The 20,739-nt window shown below is 39.5% G+C and overlaps 1 protein-coding gene across 2 annotated transcripts in view; it reads left to right on the top strand.

Annotated features, from left to right (window-relative positions):
* The window catches only part of LOC124787897 (E3 ubiquitin-protein ligase Ubr3), a 289,094-nt gene extending 269,554 nt beyond the window's left edge, over positions 1 to 19,540 (top strand). For both annotated transcript variants that reach the window (XM_047254874.1, XM_047254875.1), the window contains one exon: positions 17,713 to 19,540. In XM_047254874.1, the coding sequence (XP_047110830.1) occupies positions 17,713 to 17,970 (258 nt within the window). In that variant the 3' untranslated portion in view covers positions 17,971 to 19,540. The remainder of the gene's footprint in view (positions 1 to 17,712) is intronic.
* Positions 19,541 to 20,739: the final 1,199 nt, after the last annotated feature.

The following is a 20,739-nucleotide window of genomic DNA, read 5'->3' on the forward strand; positions in this document are numbered from 1 at the left end:
TTAATCCTTTCAACCTGAATTTTTGTGGAGGAAGGAAAAGTTTTCTTTATGTGCTAATGCTCTTAGGTAATTTTTTTAATGATTTCAGATGCAAGATTTATACAAAAATATGTACCCATTTTCAAAACATACTTTTTATGCTTGGCTTCATTTTATAGACTAAAGTAACTAATTACAAAATATTCTCTATTGCAATAAATAGTAAAATCATCATTCAATAATTATCATGCATAATTACGATAATAGTATTCAGTTATACAGTGGAATATAGTGAACCAACCACATCCATATTTTCTGTTGATCAAGAGCTGCTGTGTACTGCTACATTGACTTACTGATATTTTCATAGTGATGCCCAACAGTTGGCAGCACTTGCACATGATGAAAAGGTAGAACGTTCACTAATGTGCACCTCATGTTTCCATTAGAAAAATATACTTCTGTTGCAGCTAAGGCACTGTAAATCTTAATGTGCACAATTGTAGCTGGAGGGTCTGAAACGGTTAATTGTATCGAGAGTCATTGTGAAGTTTTAACAGTATGTGTAACAAAAGTGATATAATGTTCAGCCAAAGTGAAATAGTGCCAGCAGTTTGAGTAAAGTTACGGAAACGTGGGTGATGATCATCAAGGGGAACTAGATATGATGAGCACTGTATGTTGTTGATTAACTTAACAATAAAAGACTGTGTTGAGTTTATAACATTACTTTATTTTCTAAATTATTCACAGTCACAACCAAAGAAGGAAAAGCGTCAACTATTACATTTCATTTGTTACCGGTGAAATTCAGTAGTGTGTCTTCATATGAAACCAAGAAGTGTTATCATAGCCACTGGTATTTAAGGTTAAAATGAACATGATGTCCAAATAGTATTGCCATTGGACCATTGTCAGGGTGTTCCATTGCTGCTGAAGATGATGTGTGTGTTATTGGTATCTTTGCAGTAGCAGAAGCGCGCGCGCGCCCACACACACACACACACACACACACACACACACACACACACACACACACACACACACACACACACGATACCATTTTATAGGTACTGTATGTCAAAGTCTACAGCCTTACGAACTGCACTGCACACACTACTTACGAGCCACACACTATCAACGGACCCGGCCGTGCGCAACAGACGGCGTCAAGAAAACACTGATTGTTGGTGCAGCATCTTATGTCCCACATTACTCCCGCCAATATAATTAAGCCTATACCTTCAAACTGATCACGCTTCCTGTGTCAGTTCCCGTATTTTTGCATGTTATCCCGCACTTTTCTGGTGCCACACGATCTTACATCTCTAACTACAAACCCCTCCCCACCCCCCACACTTTCTCTGTTCTATCCCTGTTCGCACCGACTAAATCCACCTCACCCAGTCACATCTGCTGTCCCCCTTATCCGCCCCCAAACCTGCTACTCACAGTAATATACTTATATTTATTAATGACCTTTGTGACTACTCACCAATTTTAGTGCGTTTTCACCTTCCACTATCCTCGTCTTCCTCAGATTTCATCTCTCTTTTTCCCCTTGTGCATCCATTTTGTACTTTTCACACGTATTTGGGTGTATTTTTGCGCAATTTTTCAGACTTAATTCTACTTTCTTACGTATATTTATTGCACCACCATGGATCTTTGTTCCTTCCATCTGCATCAATACAGAAAAGTTTCCTTATCCCTAGCCGGATCCCAGTCCCACATACTGTTCCTGCATTGTTGCTTGGCTCATGAAATCCCCGCCTAATGTCCTTACCAGCAAATTACCCATCTTTGGTTGCCACCCCTTCTTCCACTATGACCTCCACCTGTTCAGATTCCATCAATCCTTAGCCCTCACCAACATAGTCTTGCAAGACCATGTCAACCAAGCCCAATCCTCCTTGCAGTACCTTCTCCCCATCCGCAAAATTCTCCTGCTATGTAATCCCAGATTCCTGGAACCCGTAACACACTGCAGGAACTTCAGCAACATGCACAATGCCACCTCTTAAAAGCTCTCCATCCTGCTCACCTCCTACTCCCGCCTCGGAGTGCCACTGTCGACCACTTCAACAACCACCTCCAAACCTCCCCCACGCCCCCTCATAGCTGACAAACCTTGTCTCGCAGACCTTCTACACTTAACCCATCCTCCGAGACTCACTCCCACCACACAGAACTCAAATCCTAAACAGACCCACAACACAGTCATGAACCTTTCCTCCAGAAGCCTTAGTCCCACAGAAATATCAGTGCTTTCCAAAGGCCTCACCTTTTGCCCCACTCCCAAATTCAGCCATGCAGGACTAATTAAAGACGTTCTCTCCTCCCGGTCCCTACAGTGGAAACACTTTTTTTGCCACCAACCTGATCAATCAGTCTCAACCAAAGACCAACATTGAACCTTGCCTAACTCAGTTCAGCCCTCCATCCAACCGTGATCCACCCCCACTACCTCCAAAACACCCCCTGTTAACTTTCCAGAATTTCTTATCCTCGAACCTTGCCTCTCCATCATTCCCCAAATCCTTCAACATGCATACTAACCTTACATCCGCAGAAAGAACCGCAGTCCACCATCTAAAAACTGATCCTGATCTTATAATTTTACCTGCAGACAAAGGCTCCACCACCGTAGTTTTGAACCGCAAGGATTACGTGGCAGAAGGACTCCGTCAGCTGTCAGATACTTCCACCTACAAACTATGCCACAGTGATCCCATTCCAGCAATCCAGCAGGATCTCCAGTCACTACTCAAATCGGATCTCCAGTCACTACTCAAATCCTTAGGCCCATCCCAGAACCTCTCCCCAGAGTCCGTCTCTCTACTTACCCGTACCACTGCCCGCACTCCCACCTTCTACATGCTTCCTAAAGTCCATAAACCCAACCACCCAGGGCGCCCCATTGTGGCCGGGTACTGTGCCCCCACTGAGAGAATCTCTGCTCTCGTAGACCAACACCTTCAACCTATTACCGGAACTTATCCTACTATATAAAAATACCAACCATTTCCTCAACTGACTCTCCACAGTTCCTCTCCCTTTACCACACGGTGCCCTGCTCATCACTTTCGATTCCACCTCCCTGTTCGCTAACATACCTAATGACCATGGTCTTACTGCTATCGAACTACCTTTCCATACGCACTATGGATTCCAAACCTACAACCTAATTCCAGTCTCCATGACCAACTATATCCTCACCCACAATTACTTCTCCTTTGAAGGAATTACCTACAAACAAATCTGCAGTATGGCTATGAGCGCTTGCATGGCACCATCCTATGCTAACCTATTCATGGGCCTTCTAGAGGAATCCTTCCTAAAAACCCAGAATCCTAAACCCCTCACCTGGTTCAGATTCACTGATGACATCTTTGGTATCTGGATTGAAGGTGAGGACACCTTATTCACATTCCTCCAGAACCTCAACAACTTCTCCCCCCATTTGCTTCACCTGGTCCTACCCAACAAGCCACCTTCCAAGATGTTGACCTCCACCTCAGAGATGGCTACATCAGTACCTCCGTCCATATCAAACCTACTAACCACCAGCAATACCTCCACTTCAACAGCTGCCACCTGTTTCATAGCAAGAAGTCCCTTCCGTACAGCCTAGCCACCTGTGGTCATCGCATCTGCAGTGACGAGCAGTCCCTCTCTAAATATACCGAGGGTCTCACTAAAGCCTTCACTGACTGTAGTTATCCTTCCATCCTTGTACAAAAACAAATCTCCCATGCCTTATCTTTCCAGTCTCCCACCATCTCCCAAAGTCCCACAGTCCGGCCACAGAGAAGCATTCCCCTCGTAACTCAGTACCATCTGGGACTGGAGCAACTGTATTACATTCTCCGCCAGGGTTTCGATTACCTCTCGTGGTGCCCTGAAATGAGAAATGTCCTACCCACTATCCTTCCCACCTCTCCCACTGTGGTATTCTGCCGTCCACCAAACCCACACAATATACTCGTCCATCCTTACACAACCCCTGCTCCCAATCCTTTACCTCATGGCTCATACCCCTGTAATAGACCTAGATGCAAGACCTGTCCATACATCCTCTTACCAGTCCACCTACTCCAGTCCGGTCACTAACATTACCTATCGCATCAAAGGCAGGGCTGCCTGTGAAACCGGTCATGTGATCTACAAGCTAAGCTGCAACCACTGTGCTGCATTCTATGTAGGCATGACAACCAACAAGCTGTCTGTCCACATGAACTGCCACCGACAAACTGTGGCCAAAAAACAAGATGACCACCCTGTAGCTGAACACACTGCCAAACATGATACCCCTCATCTCAATGACTGCTTCACAGCCTGTGCCATATGGATCCTTCCCACCAACACCAGCTTTTCTGAATTCTGCATGTGGGAACTTTCCCTGCAATACATCCTATGTTCCAATAACCCTCCTGGCCTCAACCTTCGTTAGTCACTGTCCTCGCTCATCCAGCCCCCTCCCTGTTCCCATTCCAGCACTACACAGCCGTCATTTCACCACCACACCGTATTTTAATTTCTTTTATTTTTATTTCTATCCTTTCCGTTACTTACACCCTCCGCACCTTCTCTCCACCCTCCATCTAAACTGCAACACTTCACTGTCCGCCACTCCTACCATACTACCTGTCCCCCTCCCCGCCCCAGCCTCCTCCTTACCCCCACCCAGTCGCCACTCCCATCATGCACTGGTGCTGCAGCTCGCAGTGTAGTTTCAGCTCTCTGAGACTGCAGATGTGTGTGCAAGTTGCACTTTGTGTGTGTGTGTGTGTGTGTGTGTGTGTGTGTGTGTGTGTGTACTGCTGACAAAGGCCTTAATGGCCAAAGGCTATGATTGTGTGACTCTTTTTATTGTGCCTATCGCGGCTCAGCCTCTCCGCTATATGGTGAGCAACAACTTTCCTTCTCTCGCATTGTTACATTCTATCCTGGATTTTCCATTGTTTGAAAGTCTACAGATTTGTGTACATAACTATTGTACAATGTCCGATATTCAATTTTTTATATTACAGAGTGTGGTATTAATAAATGTTCCTGGTAGACACAACATTTGTCCATAAACCAGCTTAGCAGTTGCATTCAGGTCAGCTTTGAAGGCAGTTCATATGCCAAGCGGGACAGTCAGAAGAGTGTCTATGCTGTGTTCGAAGGCACAGCATCTTAGACAGGCTTTGAGCAGACAGTGTAAGTGTTTACTGGCCTGTTTGCTGAAGGATATTAGGCAGCTGTCCAAATTCCCTGAATTCCCAGGAGGACTTATAGCACCGTGAATAGACCTTAAGAATATTTTGGCTACAGTCAGGGGTGCGGCATCTTTGGGAGACCTGGTCAGTGTGAAAAGTGGTTGGCTGTCATCAGGCAGAAACTACAGCCTTCTGGTAGCAGGAGGGGTCCATCAATATATACATGTATGCGCTTGAATTGCTGGTTTAGTGGATCGAAAGTGTGAGGTGTAAGACGAGATGATTACTGATTTTATTTTCCTGGCATGCATGCTGTGCATGATATATTTGTGGTTCTTTTCTACCTAATGCCAAACAAATGCTGTATTGACATAACATACCATTGCTTTAACTCCTGGATGGCACAGAGTGTGGAGTGAACAGATGGTCTGATGTTGGACCTCAGCTGTACCAAACAGGCGTGCACACCATGTTGAGATATCACAGTATTTGCTTTGCATTTGTATTTGGTATGTTGATGTGCTGAAGTTGGAAACCAGATAAAGAACCATGTAGCAGCCTCAGTTTATCATCCCCCTGCTGTGCAATGACATCATCATCCTACTGCGCAATGCCAAGAGCTTTGAAATCTAATTGTTGTACAATTATCTTGATTTGTGAAAGGCCATGTGGCTAGTATGTTCTGCATGCAACTAACATCTGTGATATCAGTAGTGAAGTATTGTAGCTGGTGTGATAATGCTTTCTCCATTTTCTGGTGAGTCATTGAAGACTGGAAATGAAAAATGTTCTAAGTGACATTTCTTTCAAAAATGCATTTTCGGCACTAACGTGTTTTTGGTACTCTGTTGCATGCCCTCCTGGATTTGCACCAAATGTCAAATTATGGAGAAAATGTTTGAAACATTCATTATTAGAAGATGCATGGTCTTTGTGCCAAGCAGTACTTCTTTCAGGAGTTTTGTCAGCTATAGCTTTGAACCCAGTCCATATAATTGTAATGCATTAACTGACTTCTTTGGTTTTAAAGATGCTGCTGAAAGACTATTATCAATTCAGGCATGTAAGATAGTAAGCTTTGCAGCATCTCATCCCAAGAATGGAGTTGTACAGGGTTGAGCAAATAAAAGTGGGCCAGAGACAGAGTTCCAGGGTACAAAGATACACAGCAGAGCAAAGGAAATACAGTACTAATGGCCCTAATCAGCAAGTTACTGAAGGCTGATCAAAGCTGGACTTCTGGAATTGCTGCAGTGTCATCTGAAATGATCTGCTGCAGTTCTTGAAGACTATGATGGTTGTTGTGATACCCCTTAGACCTGAGAGCTCCCCACACAAAGTAGTCACACATTGACAGATCAGGTGACCTGGGTGGCCAGCAAGGGCTGTGACCAGACTGACCTCAGCTAACAACATGGTGTACATGTGATCCAAGGTTTGGCTGGCTGTATGGGCAGTTGTTTCATCCTGTTGGAAGTAACTGTAGGTCATCTCCGCCTCCGTTAATGCTGCGACAAATGGTTTCAAAATGTTGACAATGTAATGCTCTGAAATCTGTGCCTGATGAAAGAAGATGGGACTAATAATGTGGTGCGCACACACTGCACACCAAATCCCAACCTTCTGATAATGCAGTTGCGTTTCGTAGAAGTTATGCGGAATGTCTGCTGCCCAGAACCTGTGATTCTGTGAGTTGACATAACTCGGGTGAAGCCAGGTTTCATCAGACATAAAGAACAGAGCAGTGTCCAAGCCATTCATTGTTATCCCAGCGAATAGCCACTCACAAAATTGGAGGTGCTGAGGAGCACTTGCTGGTTTTAATTCACAAACAACAGACACTTGGTAGCGATGCATGTGCAGTTCCGGGTGGAGTATTTGTCTGCATGATCGACGTGATATGCCAGTCTTTTGCAACAGGCATTGGGTTGATTTGGTAGGACTCTGAAGCATTTTCTGGTGAACTGCAACCACATTTTCTGGTGTCTGGGCACATTTCAGAATTTTGTTTGACTTATTCAAAACAGATCCTGTCACGCAGTTTTGAGACTAAGCATTGTGTGGCATTCTTTGCTGGTACTTTGATACCATTAAACTTCTTGGCAAACAACTGACCACACCATTTCCTTGACTTTATTTTCATGTAACTTTCCCCAATGAACACCCACTGCCACTGCCACTGTGAGAACCATTGTCCCCTTTGCACTGCTCCACTCACATTTACACAGCCCATACTATGCTCTGAGCCAGTGTGGATCATGTGGCGGGTGCGTGGCGGGCGTATATATGGCGTGCACATAAGCAGGTGTAGTTATATGCATACATTCACATCCTATTGTATCCCTCATCTGGGTTACTTTTATTTGTCCCCACACTATATAAGAAACAGATGTCAATACTGAGAGATGTTTTATCATGAATTTAATGTCATTCTTCTATTGCAAAATGATGTAAAAAAATGAGAAATGGTTTTTGTTGAGTACATTTCTTCCAGTTAAAATATTACTGCTGTATTTTTGTACTTTTATGATCCTGAATAAAGCATAAGACATCTTTATTAATGGCACTTGGAACATAAACTTTCTTATTGTCTCTGGGAACCGATCAGTTTCCTGGTGCAGCATTTAGAACAGTCTTAATAAAGTATTTATTTCCTAATTTGTTTCAATATTTTTTGCAATGATGAGGTGGGGAGCATAATATTTGGAATAGAAATACACTATCTGCAATATGAGATACATTGTGTTTTGATTATTCTGACAAATGTAAGGCTTGGCACTTAGAAAGGTTTCCACTTCCATCAATCATATGTTACAGTAAAATTCATGAACAATGGCTGTCTGCACAGATAGAGACACAGAATGGTGACTGGAGCATTGCCAGTCCTAAATGACAGGTGCAGTAAACACATAGAAGTGCTGTTTGTAAGCTTGTGTTTATCGAATTGCAATCAGTAGAGAAAGTTTACCCACCACCACCACCACCACCACCACCACCACCAACAACAACAACAACAACAACAGCACATGATTACCACAGTGAGATGACTTGTGTGAGGGAACAAGCTATGCAATGTGGACTGGCACTGCATGTGTGTTTGGTGCTTTGTCCTAAGCATCTATGTACAAAGTAGTACAAATGCTCGTGCCAAAGGCCTAACTTAAAGTTTTGCAGATAATGATTTTCACACAGTATAAAAAGTTCAGTAACCTGTAACACTCTGATAATGCCACACATGGCTACCCCACTGTAATACATGTTTCATTGTCGCTTTGGTTCTTGTGCACTGTCTCATAAGTTCTGTGCTTTACATGTATCGTGCTTGTCTACGTGCAATGTATAACTACTGCCAGCTTAGACATAGTGTACCTCACATTATGTAACATTCTGAAAGGAACAATTTAAATGCCCCAAAAACATTATATTTAATTTGATGGGATGTGCCGTCTTTTGGGATTGTAATAAGTGTTATTTAGGCCATTTAAATTCTCCCACTTAGGCCACAGTGCAGCAACCTTAGTTCTGTTTTTCTTACTGAAAATATATCACTATTTGTTGCAGTGTAGACTGTTTCAGTAGTTATTTAGACCAGAGGCATTTTGATTTACTTTGTTACTTACAAATCCGCAATTCACTTTCAAGTACTTTGTTAACTTTGTTTTGATCAGAGTACACAAAAAAATTTGAATTTATAAAAATGTGAAAACTAAAATATATTGTGTGTCATTGAAGTGCAGGTGCTAAAAAATCTAACATCTGTGTAGAAGAAAGCATGTACGAGATGAAACAGTGACCACTGAAAATACTCTAAAATAAAATGAAACACATCTGGTCTAAATAAGACCTTTATTACAGTCGCAATAAATGAAACATAACCCTATATTACTTGTAAATTGTGACTGTGGAAGAGAGACCACAAAAACAAAGTAGACAACATTACTGTTGTGTGTGTCCCTTACCTTTCATCGTTTTCAGTTGCTGCTATTGTCATCATCTACTTCACTGCAGTCTGTCAGTGTCTGATTCACTTGGTGATGACGATGGGCTCAAGCAAATTGTCAATTAAAATTTCTCTGTTTCTGTTCTCGTCCTGTGGCCATTCTGTGTGCCAAAAATAATCAGCTCATGCCGAAGGAGTTATGCAGTCAAGCAATTTGTGCAGAATTCTACTGTGATCATTCAAAGGACTGATAAGTTATACAGTTCCGGGAGAAAGTGTATTTTTAACCGGGGAATCTGGCAAAAAATCAAGCAATCTGAACATATTTTACTTGGATGAAACATGGGTAAGCCTGAATCAAACTAGGCAAGAGCGTTGGAAAATGAATGATGGTTCAGATGGCTTGCAAGTACCACATGATAAAGGTCGAAGAATAATTGCTATTTTAAATGTCTTGTTTCATTTTGTGACATAGCCTTTTACTTGTGCCCATATGAGTTCAATTGTATCGCAGTGGCAATGGTACAGTGACAAATTCAAAACTACATGTTTGTATTCCTTTGCAATATTATTGATGTTCTAAATTTTTACATGAGGCTTATGAAGTGCTGTAAAATTCAACAATTCAGTACAAATTTGGTTGCAGTATGCAGTATCTTTTTACTTCCAACGTACAGCATGATATCAGCTTTTTAGTATTTGATGTGGGTGCCTTGCCAACAACAGCTTGCATTGTCAAAACAATCACTATTTGCATAACAATCACTATTTGCAGGTGTGTAAGGGAGAAATTGTTTCCTAAACCATAATTTAAATGTCTCCAATTTCATTTCAGAAATATAATCCCTTGAATTGCTCCTTTTTGCCCAAAACACACATTTGCTTTCTAGAATAAATCTGGAAACAAAACCAGTGCAAAGTGCAATTATTCTTCCACCTTTATCACGTGGTACTTGCAAGCCACCTGAACCATCATTCATTTTCCAACACTCTTGCCAAGTTTGATTCAGGCTTATCCATGTTTCATCCAAGTAAAATATGCTCTGATTGCTAGATTTTCTTATTTCAAGAATACTTCTTAAAAACTATGCCCATTAAGCAGCAATATAACTATGTTCCATTAAAAGGGTGTATACATGGACAAGGAAAAAAATTCTTGGATTTCTCCCAGATTTCCCGGTTAAAAATACACTTTCTCCCAGGAGGAAACATACTTTTTTCCCAGTTAACTGTCAGTATATTTTCTCTCGGAACTGTATAACTTATCAGTCCTTTGAATGATTAGTTTTATTCACGGGCTTAGAATTTCCCGGTGCTTTAGAAAACTAAACACTGGGGGGGAAACACGTTTTGGAAAGATCTTTGATGAGCAGCAACATGTACACTGCATGTTACAAAAGTATAAATTCGAATTCCACCAAACACCGCATGTTACTTTCCGAAGCATTGAAATCGAGATTGTGATGCGCTTTTATAAGCCAGTCATAGCTCATGTCATGTGATCTCACCAGCCAATGACAGTAGGTATTCAGAGCTTAGGACACGTGATGTAGTCGGCCAGTAGTAACATCACTGTTAAGTAGCGTGAAACCCAAACAGAAAAAGTTAATGGTTTAAATTAATATACATAGTGTTGCTGCATGAAACGCAAAGCTTTCACATATAATATTGGTCTATAAAATTAATAAGCTGCAAGAGAAGCTAAGCTTTCACATATAATGTTGGTCATCACACAAAAGTGCCAGTAAAATTTTTAATAACGACATAAATGCCTGATCTTCTGGGCTCAAAATTCATCTAAATGGCTCGTCATCAGAGAGTTGGTTTTTAAATGAGAGTCAAACACTTTGTGATTTAAGAAATTCATCGTACATTCACGCACATAATTCAACTTCATAAAAGGAAATTTACCTTGATGGTAATGCTTTTCAAACCACCATTCGGAATATTTTCCCGCGATCTGTTAGAAATAGGTTCGTTTCTGCAGTTGCCAGGGAGCGTCAGATGACAGGCGTCACCGCGCTTGCGCAGCTATGATGTCGTAGGATGCCCGTATGTTTGTAAGTGTAAAACATTAAAAGATCTTACATTATGTCATAAGAAAAACAAGACATCAGAGGATACTCCAAGAGCATCGGAATTTTGTGACCCATACTAAAATGTGCACATTTAAAGTGCACATTAAGAATATGTCCAGATTCCCAGTGAAGTAGGCCACGACCTGATATTATGCTTTTCAATGTGGTTTTCGGGATGTAAATTTTCTTGGAGTACCAGTACTGTGTTATCTCATGTTTGGTTCTTTATTATGGCATAATGCCATAGTGCTAGAAGTTGAAAATGTGCACTTAAAATGCAGTGAACAGTGTGTGGAATTAAACACTTCATTTCAAACATATTGTTTGCCTCAGCGGAAAAGATTAATAAAAGAAAATTTTTTTAGCAAACCGACAAAAATAGCTTCATTGTTCTGCAAGGCAATTAATGCTTGACTGTCAGAAAGGTGGAAATAAAATAAAATCTGCAACTAATAACACATTTTAGCCTTCTGTAATTATGTGACAGTATTTTAATTCACTTGATAGCTCCCGGCCACAGAAATCTGTTTTGTTTTCATTTGACGTGACAGCAGTAAATGAGGAGGAAACAGCAAAATCACTAAATGTATACATGGGTCACGTGGAGACTACCCACTTCCCCACTCTAACTCGGACTGTTCTGCGCACCAACCCCGGATCTATATTATTTCCGAACCAGCCAATACACCGCTACTCTCTTGAGCATTTGAGATAGGACATCAATAATTAGGAAAAAATCGAATTTTCAAAAATATGTTCATTTTGTAGTGCACATCTTTCTGAAGAATCTGATGTATAAAACATATCTGTTTGAGGAAATGTAAGACGTGTTATTTGGTGGTAAGTGTACCAAAGTGCAGTGCCTCACCTCATCACACAGCTTTCTTCTGTCGCATCTCACTGTATTTTGCTCTGTGGAATTGAAATGTGTACATTTTGTTATGGATGCCATCAAACCATATTCAGGACAGTGGAAATTAAAACATCCTGTGGTGCCTCTCCTGCTTACAGTTGGCCGGTTTGACATCCTGTCCCTCTTTTTTTTTTTTTTAAAAAAAAAAAAAAAAAAAAAAAAAAGAAAAAGAACTGTTCAGAAAATTTGCACTCTTCACTCCCTATCAGTTAACAACTTGCTGCTTTGTGTGACATAAAAGTAAATATAGGATACATAAGCCCAGTAAAGACATGAGACAAGAAAGACAATACACATTTCTTCAGTCCTTAGCTCCTAGAATTTTTTCTCTCTAATCTTGCTACAGCTTTACATGGCATGCTTTCCTTTCTGCGAAAGACTCTATTACCTCATCAATGTTCATCAAACGTTTTGCTGCATGAAAAATCGAAATGTTGCTGTCTAATACTGAAAAAGCTGTTAATACAGTACCCAAGATTGGTGTGGTTTCCCGATCTGATTACGTCTGTTTTCTCACTGTCTGTCAGATAAAACAAAATAGGCCTTTCTAATACTGCAACAATTGTAACACACACCAAATAAACGAGACTGTTTTGCCACAAACAGTCTTTTTTGTAATGACAGAATATAATTCACAAAGTACCAATATCAAATGCCTATTAGGCCTACTAGAAGCAAAAAGCTTTACGTTAGGGAATAGTTTCACACGTCATTCGTATACTCCAGTTTCTCAAGCATGAGATCGAAAAGTAGTTGTACAAAATTTTTATACAAACTTGGAATCGTCATATTGTTCCATAATTTGTGTGATGTCCCTGTTTCTTCTCCTTCCTCGTTCTAACAAACAGTCTTGTTATCACTAATTCTGTAACTATTCCTGCCAATGTCACAGCTTATTTGCCGGTTAACTTCACTAACTCTGCCAGGTTCGCCGGTTTAGTTATCCCGCGATTATTCTCCAGTTAGGCATTGTTACATGTTCTTTCAGAATAAAATTTAAAGCGGGTGCTATCTGGGGACTGTATAACTGACCTTTACTAGTATATCGATCAGGCCAAAAATTTTCTGTCAAAATTTCATTTTCTTGAATACACCGAGAAGGTAATACGTAATCTCTCTTACCTGTTATTCGTTTATTTCCACTCCGGTAGTCTGAATCTATGGATTTCACTAGTAATTATAACAACGCTGATCATTCGCAAACCCAATCAACCACACAATCAGAAAGCGGTTGGCATTCATTCGTTCCGCCACTCCGCTCAGCTCGTATAGCCCCTTTTGTCTGAAGGAAAGTTTGTTTCTACGTTCGACGAGGATTCCCCTGACTGAGACATCATGTACTCTATGCATGCATTCGCAAATCAACTTAAGATTCATTCAGAAATCATCTTAGAATGTGTTCAAAAACTGACAGGGATGCATTTCAAAGTCATATGAATAATCGACTGACTAACGTGCGCTGGATGCTAGTTGCTTTGTGAAACGAGGTTTTTCCCCCTCAAGAATATGAATTTGCCCCTTCCCCCCCATTCTGGGCCTGCTGCGCATGCATGAATCTAGCAGCTTGGACGCTCCAGTAAAATTTTTCCCGGTAGCATCTAGCTGCTTGCTGCGACTGCTTACACAGCCAACAGCCGCATTCCTGTAGCCAGAAGCGGGAGAAGGTACTACTCAACTGCGCATGTGCAAGATCCCGCTCGTAACTGCTAAAACAAATCTAATGTAAACAGTTGTGACATCACGCTCATTGGAGGCAATTTGTTGTTATGAAGCATTTGCATAGTCTTCCTAAATCCTTTAACACATTTTGCTGTTGGCAGATGCTTGTATGAGCACTGTGTTTTGTTGCTGTATATGGCGTGTTTCCTGTTCAATTTAAGTTTCATTTTCGTTTTTTCTCTCGTTCATGTTTTATTGCTGCAGTATTATTCTGCAGTAGTGGAATACTGTAATATCCTTTGTCAGGGTATCGGTTCTTACCAGTCAAAATTACAAAAATTTAACTGAAAACAAAAACAATGAAAAATTCCCGGGTTTTTCCCGGTTATCTCCCAGATGAAAAAAATCCCCAGGTTTTTCCCGTATCTCCCGATTGTCCCGGGTCGTATACACCCCGATTAAAAATTTTCTTCCATCATTTGTATGTATGTATGTATTTGAATCCAGTGTTTTAAAGCATTCTTGCATTGAAAATAGTGCCTTTAAAATTTGTAGTTTCACAAATTAGCTATGTAATTTTTTTTTTTTTACAGTAGGAAATTAGTTTTCATTATGCATACTGAAATTAAAATGTCATACAACATCTTGTAAACATTGTCTAAATTCATGACAAGCTTCTCACAGCTGTGATGTTTTCCTAGTGATCTGAAAAGTGGGCTTCCTCAGGTCTGAAGAGATAAATTACATTCACTGGCAATCTGTTGAACAGTTCTCAAGCTGACACCACTCGCTTGTGCAGTCTGTTCCTGAGATCTGACAACATCTGTGATATGTCCATCATTTTCTGATTGGCATTTGATTAAAGCGTGTCTGGCAAATTATGTTTCTTGCCTGCCACCACCATCAATCATGACAGCTTGCAAAAAATGGAACAGAAATGCCTTAAATAACTCACTACGATCACATTTCAACACATGCATTGCTACAACATTCACAGTGGAGCTTCCTGAAAACTACTGAATGCTCATTGGCTATCAGAGGATGCATGACATCAGGTGTGCAGAACGAGATTAAACTTGGCCACCTTCCTTTGTGACTCAGGACTATAACAGTTCATGGCCTGTGTAAAAGTGAACTGTCAGACTTCAAGTATATGTCAAAACTATTATTTATGGCCGCATTAAGTTCTTTGTCATATGCTGACCAGTTAGCTTGTAAAGGGCTTCGAGCTGAGAAATGTGTGAAGTTGGAATTGCTTGTCAGTTGATTTTTGCAAAGCAGCTTCTATTGCAGTCGATGCTGCATCTACTATGAGTGCTGGATGTACTTGCAATGGTAATAGTATAAGTGTGTTGCATCTGCAGTGGCACCCATGAGATCAGTAAAGGCAATGTTCGCTGCAGTTGCCTATTGTAATGTGTCTCCTGGTTTTAGAGAATCCTTGAGAAATTCATTGAGTGTTGTTGTGATCAGCACGTGTATATATGCAGACTGAAGTGATGAAAAAAATTGTACCAAGGTCAGGATTTGAACCCAGGTCACCTGCAGGAGACCTGGTTTCAAAACCCAGCCTTGGTACAAATTTTCATTAATTGCTTCAGTCAGCATATATACACGACAGCTGTTTTGAGACTTGAAAATGTTTCTGGAGCCAAATAATTTCATTTGAGCTGTACACAGTTTTGAATGACAGCAATGGGTATATCAAGTGGGTATGATCTTCTGACTGTCCAAGGGCATCAGCATGTTTATATTTTGTATTTGTATGTCACTAAAGGAAGAATTTATTCTGAACAAAATGGACAGAGATAAAGTTTAAATTTCCGTGATATAAAAGTATTTCTGAAGCTGCATAATTATAAACCAGGGGCCATGCATGTATTAAATCATTTCACCTCATAATCAGAGAGGAGATCCATGCACAAAGGGCACATACCATTTGTAGGTGCAGTTAAGTTTCATAATGGATTAAAATAAATAACAAAGTTTGTGCAACTTTAAGTTCCACAGACTGCGTAGTATGAAAGAGAACTGTTAGTATTTAAACATTCAACTGTTGTGCGGTTGGTCTAGATAGAAGATCTTTTTAAAAAGAATTTTTTTTTATCTGCTGTAATGATTCTCATGGTAATTCTATTATTAAAGAATTTGTAAACTCTACTGAAATATTTGAATGCATTGAGTTTCATAGTCTGGCGTTATGAATGGTGGCGGCAGAAAAAATAAAACATAAAACACAATACATAGTAAACAGTAATTGAAATCATAGTGGAATGTAAAAAGTGTGAGAGTGTAAATCATTACTTGTCAGATAGACACAGAAACCAAGGTCTAATTGCCCATAAAACAAAAATCAACATGGACACATGTACTGGCCACGAAAACCTCTGTTCCATTATCAAATAGAGGAACTGTGAACAGCAAACAAACATGTTAAACGACATGTAAAATTCACACACACACACACACACACACACACACACACACACACACACACACACACACACCTATTGTTGCCGCATAACCCTGCAACCTGATGGCCTGATGGGCGAGTAGTGAATCGTAAATTGGGTGGATGCTGCAGAAACTGTGGGTATCTGCAGAAGACAGAGGAAGGCACAGGCCAGAAGCGGATTAGAAAAGATAATGGAACAAGTAATTGAGCCCAGAGGCAGGTTTGGGGATAGCTGCTGTGGAGAAATAATACGTAGCAGAGAAAGAGAGATTGAATAGGGAACATGGAAGAGGGGGGGGGGGGGAGGGATAGTGAGAGCCATATGTGGGACCAGGAGGGAGGGAGTGAAAACAGGAAATAAGAGTAAGCTAGGAACAGGTACAAAGGATGTGCCTAGAGGGAGTTCTCTCTTGTGCAGTTCAATTAGAAACCAGTTTCTGTGGAATGCTGAAAACACATGCCGCCAACATTTGTTTGCAGAATCAAAGGTTCTTCTTCATCTGACAAAAAGAAACAAAAAGATTTGGAGGGCAGGAGAGGAAGGGCTGCAAGAGAGAAGACTAGTCAAGAACTGCATTAGGTATAGGACAACGAGGAAAGGCTACAAGGAACAGGTGCAGATAATTATTAAATTCACTAAAAATAATATAATTCAACATCTGTGGTCTCTCAGTTATTTTAAAAAAATTAGGGAGTACTAATAACATCAAATAATTTAGATGTAAAGAGGAGCACTCACTGGATAACAGAAGTGTTGAGTTGTTGACAGACATATGCAAAAGAGTGTAAACTTGATAGCTTTCAGAAGTCCTTTGGCTTTTTTTTTTTTTTTAAAAAAAAGAAAAGCTTAAAATGGATGAATCTATGTGTCTACAATGTTTGCAAGGGACATTCGTGGTATTTCATTTAACATCTATTTTCATTTATATTTTCTTTGCTACATGCTCAGAGCCTGAGGGCTGCACCCTTTACCGATTACCTGGGCTCTGTTTTTCTATGAAGAACACCTAGTTGTGTAACGTGTGTTTTATGAAAGTTTTGATTGCTTTATACTTATGCCACAGGACATTGTAATTTAAGATTTGAAGAATCCACTTCTGTGACACTATTTGACAGAAATTTGTACTGAAAATCTAGTGTATCAACCATCCAGTCACTATCATCATTTATTGACACAATATATGTCATAATGAAAACAATACAGGCATTTAAAAAAAGGAAATTAATGATTGTAGAGCACATTTGTCCCTACAATCACAAGCTTTGTGCAGAATGAAATACTGTTTATTTGATATAATAATTTCAAATCAGTTGCCATAAATAATGTCAAATGGAATTTTAACAAAGAATGCTTGTTAAAATAAAATGTAGCATTAGAAATTGAGGATCATAAGGAAATAGAGCAGTCATTTGAATGTATATTTAGAAACAATGTATTACATTTACTATTCTCATTTACTAATAGACATTATTCTTCAATACAGCATTCGATAGACTGCGGTGGAGGAACAGCAATGTACTTGGTTGTTACATCATCCTATATCATTGTGATTCGTGGCAAACGTGCCTGTCTATGGGGCTCTGTGTATCTGGACAGCTTTGGTGAAGAAGACAGAGAACTAAAGAGAGGCAAACCACTGTATTTGAGTGATAGTAGATACCAGTTGCTAGAACAGCAGTGGCTGGCTCACCGTTTTGACCACACCAATAAGAAGTGGGTTTGGCATCGTGATGCACTTTAGTTACATCAAAATCTGAAAACAGACGTCTGGCTGGTCGACTGAAAGCATCAGTTATATGCTAAAAATTATTGTGTAATTTATTTCTTATGGACATCCGGAATTCATTAATTGTAAAGAGTAAGACAATAACAATATATGTCGTCGTTTCTTTTAAATGCCTTATTGGTTTGTCAGTTGTAATTGGGCTGTCAAAGTTTATATGGCTCATTAAAATTGGAAATTCAGTAATACTCAGGTGCTTGTTTGGTGTGGCCATGTTCTGTCTTTGACATTTCTACATTATCACATTTTGAATTTGAAAAATACTTCTCCTTCGGTAGTTGTTTTATAAATTCAAAAAGCTATTTTGTGTGATTATTTTTCCCTGCAGCATCTTGAATTGAATGGCTTATAGCTATCAGGAACTTCCAAAACATAGCCACTTTTTTTTTTTACCTCATTTTATGTGACATGGCTGTGTGCACTTGTGTAGTGATGATGAAGTAAGATGAGTTGGAGGGACAATGATATGAGTGAGTGTGTAAATCACAACTTGTGGAATGATAATGAATTGGATGCTAATAATGGTGCTGCCTGCACAATCATGTGACCTATTGTTCTGGAAATTGCATCTTTTCTATGACTTTTTTTTTTTTTTTTTTTTTTTTTTTTTTAATTGGAAATATTGCTGCAACAATTATTTGAGCAGAATGCCAGTTTTAATTGTTTATTAAAGCAATGTCTCGTGTTTTATATTTATTTATAAACAAAAAAACCTCAAGATCCTTTTTTGTTAGCATCTTTTAAAAACTACAAAAAAGTCAATTTGGATTTAAAATTTAGAACAGATAGCAAATAGCTTCATATCTTTGTTGTGTGTGGTAACTGATTTGTGCACAGCTGCATCCATCAGGGCCAGAAAAAAATCATATATGAACACACATAAAAGTGACTCAACTACTATTTTGGTAACCTCATATTCCTGTTTTTTATGACTCTGTACTTTGTGTTCTAAATGTGAATTAGTGCTGAGATATTCCTTCAACTTCTAATGATTAACTTTTGTGTACAGTCACTCACTAATATCTGTTTCAGATAATTTGCCATTCAAATAGAAACTGTAATTGTTGTGTAAATATGTAATTCTGTGTTGTCTGACGTAAAATTATCTTACGACATATACTGACTGTTGAAACAAGAATTTTGAAACACACTTATGCTCCTCAATTATTTCTCTCTCTGTGTCATCCCCAGTTGCTTCATAAATCATAAGTGCAAGTATATTGGTTACCTTATGACAATTTGTTCTGTTAAATGTGACTTTTCTTGTAAAAATAATTGTTATGTAGTTATAGGAATGTTCCAGTCACAGATGATGTAAAGTGATTTATGTAGCACATTTTAGGCAGATACTTTAAATGAGATGTGGTAATTTCTCATGCAGGAGGGCAGAGCTGGGATTTAAAGAGCCTATTTTCATCAGAATCAAGAAAAATTAAAATTACACAATTCTGCTTTGCTCAAATGTATTGTAAAATTGTCTGTAAATATTAAAGTGTAAAATTTATTACTAAAGAACTATGTGAAAATATGTAGTTTACTTTCCTTTCTTCCTTAATGTATTTCCTCATAAATAGGCAGACAACACTATTTTGTTTACCAGTTTTATTCAAAGATTTTTTTGTGCACTACAAATGAGTAAAAACTCAATATTGCAGTAGCAAAATTGCTTGTTTTTTTAGGTGAGTGGGCACTGCAAAAACTACTGCTGTTTTCCTACTTTCTAAAGGATTTCACTAAACTATGTCAGTGTCATTTTTTGTTGCATTGATCTCCTTGCACCCCTTTCTCTGTATGGGGTAGGAGACCCCTTTCATACCATGTTTGCTGGTGTAATCATGTGTTGGTTACCTTGAATTCTCTCGGATGAATGTCGGGGTGATTGCTTTCGAAGACTGAAAGATGAGAATTAAATCTTTTGTAGCAACATTCTTGAATAAATGGAGGCACAGTTTATGCCAGCTCCCAGATACATCTATTTATAAAATCTGCAATCAGAATCACTTGGGCTCAAATTGACGTAATCTCTTCTTAAAAGCTCGGGTTCTATCAAAAAAATTCATATCTATTCCATGGAGCATTTTCAGCCAAACAAATAATGACATTCCACCTTTTACTTTCTTCCAAAATCCAATCATCCTGGCACTGTTTAGTTGTTGGCCTTGAACCATCCACTGAATACATCTCTGCTTTGGGGAATCAAAATCTGCAGCTTATTGTACGAGAACTTTCTAGTACTAAAGACAACAACCATTTCCTGGTATCATCTGATATGTGTGTCTTTCCCACTCCGATCACACGCCTTTCTAATCTACCTCACTTGATTCCATCATTCCTCACACATGGGGTCAGTCTGCTGTTGAACACTGAACTAGTGCCCACTAGATATCAGACTGATGACATGCTTCCTGTTAACATTATTTTCATATTTACCTATATTGATTCCAGCATTGAAGTGACACACAATTAACAGGTGCAATCATAAAAACCAGGATAGTTCCTTCTTATGCCACTGTTTTCTTGGGTCATTCAGATATTACTTTCTTCATGGTCCTTTAGCCCCGGTTTTATAGTTTTCAGATGATATATTTTACCAAGTAGACCCCCGTGCAGAGAGAAACTGCTGTAATTATTAGAATGTTTTAATTCATTTTCAAGGTTTCACACAGCCTTATGCTAAATCACATTCCAACTTCCTTGAGGAAGACCTCAGCCCCAGTGAAGATCAAA

Source organism: Schistocerca piceifrons, chromosome 3, assembly GCF_021461385.2.
Source record: "Schistocerca piceifrons isolate TAMUIC-IGC-003096 chromosome 3, iqSchPice1.1, whole genome shotgun sequence".
Lineage (NCBI taxonomy): Eukaryota > Metazoa > Arthropoda > Insecta > Orthoptera > Acrididae > Schistocerca > Schistocerca piceifrons.